We start from the raw sequence: 6,798 nt of genomic DNA on the forward strand, positions 1-6,798 counted from the left end.
GTTTCCCTGGGGAGTATGCGTTCCTCTTCCGCAAGTTTTGGATACTTTACTTTGAGTATTGGATTCACCGGGCAATTCCCGGCATAAAGGTCCGACGCCTGTTTGTGGAGTTCACCAAGGACCTGCTTGTGTTTTTTCGCTTCATACGGCTGGGTCCTCAGGTGCCGTATTTCCTCAAAATGCTTACGCAGATGACTCCTTAAGCCCCTGGGCGGTGCTGGCTCCGTCAATCAGATGTCTGTTGGGATGCCCAGGTTTCTGGGTATTCAACAGGAACTGTTTGGTCAGCATCTCGTTTCTTTCCCTGGTGGGGAGTATTCTCGCCTCATTATGCAGATGGTGTTCTGGGGACATAAGAAGACAGCCCGTGGCAATTCTGAGAGCAGTATTTTGGCAGGCCTGTAGCTTCTTCCAGTGCGTAATTTTTAGGCTTGGCGACCATATGGGTGACGCGTAGCACGTAATCGGCTGGCTAATTGCTTTGTATGTAGTCATGAGCGTTTCTTTATCTTTTCCCCAGGTACTGCCAGCAAGGGATTTGAGGATTTTGTTACGGCTCTGAATTCTCGGAACAATTGCGGCTGCGTGCTCACCAAAATGTAGATCCTGATCAAACGTCACACCCAAGATTTTGGGGTGTAGGACAGTCGGTAGCGTAGAGCCATCGACGTGGATGTTCAAAATGGTTGACATTTGGGACGTCCATGTTGTAAATAAGGCCGCGGAAGATTTAGTCGGTGATAATGCCAGGTTTCGCGAGGCGAAAAACTGGAGATTTCAGGGAGGTAGCCGTTTATTTTATTGCATAGCTCATCGATCTGTGGGCCTGGGCCTGTGGCCATTACTGTGCAGTCATCGGCGTAGGAAACGATTGCGACTCCTTCCGGTGGTGAAGGTAGCTTAGATGTGTAGAAATTAAACAAAAGTTGTGATAGGACACCACCCTGTGGCACCCCTTGTTTAATTCTCCTTGGCTTTGATGTTTCGTTTCTAAATAGCACCGATGCCTGCCGACCACCCAGATAATTTGCGGTCCACCTTTTAAGACATGGGGGAGGGTAGACCCTTCCAGGTCTTGCAGTAACGATCCATGGTTGACCGTATCAAAAGCTTTTGATAGGTCTAGCGCTACGAGTACTGTCCTATGGTGGGGGTTTTGATTTAAACCGCAATTTATCTGGGTGCTAATGGCATTTAGCGCGGAGGTAGTGCTATGGAGTTTTCTGAAGCCATGCTGATGGGAGGCTAGCTGCAAATTTTCTTAGAAATAAGGGAGCAAAATGGCTTCGAGCGTCTTTGCTACTGGCGATAGGAAAGATATCGGACGATACGACTCTCCTATGTTAGCTGGTTTACCAGGCTTTAGTAGCGGGACCACCTTGGCCATTTTCCATTTCTCGGGTATGACAAAGGTGGAAAGAGACAGGCGCTAAATATTTGAAACCCTCTTTCCCTAGGCTTTTAAGCATCGGCATGGCTATGCCGTCTGGGCCCACTGCTTTGGATGGTTTAGCGCCACCAATGGCGTCCTCAACCTCTTTAGCGGTGATGGTGATTGGTGACGCGCTGAATTTGTTTTTATGTGCGTGTCTGTTGGCCCTCCGTCTATCTTTGTCGACCGTAGAATGCATTATATATTGTCGGCAGAAAGCGCGTTTTTTCGCACCCGACAGCACTTTGTCGCCAAAGGCGATGGAAACTTTGTCTTTGTGCTTAGTCGGATTCGATAGGGACTTTACGGTGGACCAAAGTTTACCCACACCGGTAGAGAGGTTACAACCTCTTAGGTGCTCCTCCCATTTCGCCCGCTTGTGTTCATCCACAAGCAATCTGATGCGTTGGTTTATATCCCTTATTTGGGGGTCGCCTGGATCAAGCTGCCTTATAAGGCCACGTTCTCTCGCTAAGTTTGCGGCCTCCGCCGGGAAGTGGGCCGGATTTCGGGAATTCTCCCGGCGGGGATGAAACGTGCCGAGGCGGATTCAATGACCTTGCGGAAGGCACGCTCCCCTTGGCGGGCATCAGTCGGGATAGGGAGGGCAGCAAAGAGGTTGTCTGCAAAAGATTTATATTCTTCCCACTTTCCTTTTTTAAAGTTTATGAAAGTGCGTTTTTCGGTGACGATGAAGTCGGCGGTACGCTCGAGCGAAACAAGTATAGGCAGGTGGTCGGATGCCAATGATACTATCGGCTGCCAGTTGACGCAGTTTACGAGTTCTGCGCTCACGATTGAGATATCTGGCGAACTGTGACAGCTTCCTACCATATGTGTGGGGGCGTCTCCGTTTATTGTACAGAAACTCGTTTCTTCTATTTGATCCGCCAACATCTCACCCCTACTGTCCGCCCGCAAATTTGAATGCCATAGATCATGATGGGCATTGAAATCGCCTAAAATAATGCGACTGTTTCCAGTGAGTAAGGCTCTGATATTAGGGTGGTATCCACTGGGGCAACAGGTGGCAGAGGGGATGTAGATGTTGATGATTTCTAGGTTTGCATCGCCTGACCGGACAGATAGGCCTTGACGTTCTAAGACATTGTCCCTGCGGTCGATGCCAGGATCAGATATGTGATATTGCACAGAGTGGTGTATTATAAACGCGAGGCCGCCTCCATTTCCGCTCTCGCGATCTTTTCTGTGGACATTATACCCAGAGCAGGTCTGCAATGCAGATCGTGCTGTTAGTTTAGTCTCTTGAATCGCAGCAATGCGGATGTTGTGCCGCTTCATGAAATTGAATATCTCCGTAATCTTCCCAGTTAGTCCAATACAGTTTAACTGCAGAATTCTGAAGTGCATGGGGGGAGACGTCGCCACTCTGGGGGTAAGTGACGGGTGAGTGCGCTTAGACGTAGACTACGGGACGCCCTTGGGCGTGAACAGCAAGGAGCCACAAAAGATTTATAAAAGTTACGTGGACGTCGGGTTTTGGGATCAAGCCCAGAACAACCTGTCCGATGCAACCATCCCTTACACGAGACACACTGAACAGAGTATGACCGTCCTAAAAAGATTCTTTTCCGGCAGATGCAGCAAAACCATTTCTCAGGACCGGGGTCAGGAGACGGACGCGGATTGGATTCGATACCTTCCCGGAGCAAGAGAATATGGAGCAGTCCTGCTGCAAGGAGCTGCTGGGAGGATGACAATTTGTGGGTGGGACGCAACAAATTAAATGGGGTTACACTGAAATCACAGTCCTTGGTCGGGAAAAATCCCGAGTCGCTCCGGTACATACAACCGACTGCCTTGGGAAGCGATGGCATCTTCGTCGTCTTTGGTGGTGATGGTTGGCCCTCTGTCTGGCTCTGTCAACCGTAGAATGCATTACATATTGTGGGCGGAAAGCGCTTGTCCATTTTTTCGCTACCGACAGCACTTTTTCGCTACCGACAGCACTTTTTCGCTACCGGCAGCACTTTTTCGCCGAAGGCGATGGATATTTTGTCATTGTGCTTAGTCGGGTTCGATAGGGACTTTACGGTGGACCATAGCTTACCCACACTAGCAGAGAGGTTACAATTCCACAAGCAATCTGATGCGTTGGTTTATATCCCTTATTTGGGCGTCGCCGGGGTCGTGCTGTCTTATAAGGTCAAGTTCTCTCGCTAGAGTTGCGGCCTCCGCCGGAAAATGTGGCCGGATTTCCGGAATTCTTCCGACGGGAATGAAACGAGCCGACGCGGATTCGATGACCTTGCGGAAAGCACGCTCCCCTTGACGAGCTTGACTCGGGATAGGGAGGGCAGCAAAGCGATTATCTGTATAAGTTTTGTAATCTTCCCACTGTTATGTTTTGAAATTGATGAAATATTGGGTATTTTAGTCGCCTCTTACGACAGGGATATCTGCCGCGGGTTTATTTCTGCAAGATCTGCCTTATAAGAGGAGAGCCACAAATTTTCAATTCAAAGCCTATTACTTGGAGCGCAAGGCGAAAACAGCAATCACAGAACAACTAAGTACAACAACACATCCGGTCCCATGGATAGAGAAAAGATCTCCAGCTGTCCTGCATAGGGATGGATTGGAAATTAGAGCAACAACTAGTTTAGCTGGAATTAGGTATTTTGAGCTGATACTCGATGTAGTTATCGGAATTATATGCGTTTCGGCAGCATTAAAATAGTGCCATGTAAAATTCGAAAATAAGATAAAACAAAAATTGGAACAGGGGGGGATTGGAAAAACATTCTTTCCAACATCGCAATACATGGTAAAAAATTCCAAATTCTGTTAACTTAAGCAGGGAGCAATGGAGGATTGGAAACGTATTCTTTCCAACCTCCCTTAAAAGAGTGGCTCCCAGGTTCGTTCGTTTGTTATATTAGTCAGTTTGCTGATTCGAATCAATTGGCATTCTAACAGCATGTTCAATAAAACTAAGTAATGAATTATATTAAGGTAGTATAAGTGTTAGGCCTTAACAACGGTAATAATAAATAAGTAAAATTAAAATTTTTATACAGAAAAGAGTGTGTATGTAACTTTGGAAACACCCATATGTATGGATGCTGTATATGTAGATATTAATAAACATATTTAAATAAAACTTTAAGGTTAGAACTTATAAAACATACTCAGGAGCCAAAAAGCCCTAAAAGTTGTTGATTTTTAAGTCTCAACAGACCCGCTCTTCTTGCATCATACATTGTTGTAATTTCGATGAGTCACTTTTGTTAAACCCTTTTATGGCACCAGAACGGTGTGATTAATATAAATAGATTTGTCTTGACTAATATAAATTTTTCTTTTAATAGGCGTTACATATGGGTTTCAATACAAAATGCGAGCGGTTTATGCCCATTTTCCTATCAATTGTGTTACATCTGAAAATAATACAGTCATTGAGATACGAAACTTCCTAGGGGAAAAATACATTCGACGGGTCCAAATGGCGCCAGGAGTGACTGTAGTAAACTCTACCGCACAAAAAGATGAACTGATTGTAGAGGGCAATGACATTGAAGCTGTATCAGGATCTGCGGCATTAATTCAGCAGTCTACAACCGTTAAAAACAAGGACATTCGTAAATTTTTGGATGGTCTTTATGTGTCAGAGAAAACAACAGTTGTGAAGAGGGAGGATTAAAACTGATTTTAAAAACTACCACGAACCAGTACATTTTGTTTATTGTAGTTTAACAAAAATAAATTTTACCTTGTTACTTTGGAAAACCTTTTGTGACGTTTTGTATCTTCTTACACGGTGTCCGAAACAAATCTTTTTTTTTTTTTTTTTAGGTATAAGTTACTCCCGCACCGTGGCTAGGGAGGTCCATTATTAATATAATTAATAAATCGAATTATTTGGCCCATTCAAGGAATTAAATTCAATATGTGGCGTGTTGTCATGTGCTTTTGTTCCGTTACGATCAGTTACATTTGTTCCGTTAGTTCGCGTTACTTCAATTTTTATTTCACAGTTTTTGGCGGCATGCCATTCCAATTCACAGTAGTTCTTCGTTCAGTTATATTTATTCGGTTAGTTCGCGTTACTTCAATTTTTGTTTTACAGATATAGTTTTAGTTTTTTAGTTTATTCAGTCGATGATCAAAAAGAATCTTACAGATACAAAGGTAATTAAAAGATATTAAAACTATATAATCAACTTATAAACGTAATTAACATGAAAAAAAGATAAACAATGAGTTAAATAAATATATATAAATAAATTAAAAGCACAATTCCAGAGAAGACTTGAACGTACTTCTCGACAAGGAGAAATCAATAAGTAAGCTCCCTGAGAGTGTATTAAATTCGGTAAGTGCGCGAAAAATCTGGTCGAGCATGCAATATTTAGCTCTATAGACACGCAAGTAAAAGGGCAAGAATGCACGAAGACACCTATTAGGTACATTAAAAGTAACTTTTGCTAGGAGAGCTGAACAATCCAAAGAGCCAGCGATGAGATCATAAACAAACATTAGTAGATGCACAGCTCTTTCAAGAGATTGGAGATTGATAAGCCTGCAGCGCGAGTAATAGGATAGGGTTGAATCGTCAAAGTTAATAGAAAATAAGCAAAATCTAATGAATTTTCTTTGAACCCTTTCTATTCTGCCGGAGTGGCCACTATATATAGGATTCCAGGCATCTTAGGCGTATCTAGTTTTGAGCGAACTGAAGAGATAAAAAGTGTGTAGATCCAATATTTAATTCGCTTTAAGTTTTATATAGTGTTCCATTGTTTGAAAAAGACCAAAATGTTGTTTTTTAACAATCAAAGAGTTATATTTTATTTTATATGAATGAAAATTTTTTAAACAACACAATTCAAAATTGAAAACCAAACAACATAAATACATTTTTAAAAGTAACAAAGTATAATATTACAAAGTTAAATTTATAAACAAACCCTACAATACTCCCCCTTCAAGAAAAATCAACATCAAACAAATTAAAAGTAACTCTCTTTTTAAGTGTGTTATTAGTGTTATTGTTAGTTGTTTCTGTATAATTTGTTTCAGTAATTGCTGGTTTAAGTCTTTCAATTGGAATCGTTTTAATAATCCCATTGATTTCAAGTTTATAATACTTTTTATCTTTTTCCACAATTTTGTAAGGTCCATAATAAGGTTGTTGCAAACCATGTTTTTTAACTCTACTCTAACAAATGCAAATTTACACGTTTGAAGGTCCTTTGGAACATAAATTCAAGTATCACAATTTTTATGATGACCTAAAGTTGACTTAATATTTCTAAAATGTTCTCGTAAATGACTTAAAAACTCTGAAGATGAACATTTTTAGGCGATGGAACAACAAGTTCACTTGGTAAACGTAAGTTTTG

General features: G+C 42.2%; 1 protein-coding gene across 1 annotated transcript in view; it reads left to right on the forward strand.

Moving 5' to 3' along the window:
- The window catches only part of RpL9 (ribosomal protein L9), a 217,663-nt gene extending 212,481 nt beyond the window's left edge, over positions 1 to 5,182 (forward strand). The window contains exon 3 of the mRNA XM_067766269.1: positions 4,765 to 5,182. Coding sequence (XP_067622370.1) covers positions 4,765 to 5,096 — 332 coding nt within the window. The 3' untranslated portion in view covers positions 5,097 to 5,182. The remainder of the gene's footprint in view (positions 1 to 4,764) is intronic.
- The last annotated feature ends 1,616 nt before the right edge of the window (positions 5,183 to 6,798 follow it).

This window comes from Eurosta solidaginis, chromosome 2 (genome assembly GCF_040869045.1).
Source record: "Eurosta solidaginis isolate ZX-2024a chromosome 2, ASM4086904v1, whole genome shotgun sequence".
Taxonomy (NCBI): domain Eukaryota; kingdom Metazoa; phylum Arthropoda; class Insecta; order Diptera; family Tephritidae; genus Eurosta; species Eurosta solidaginis.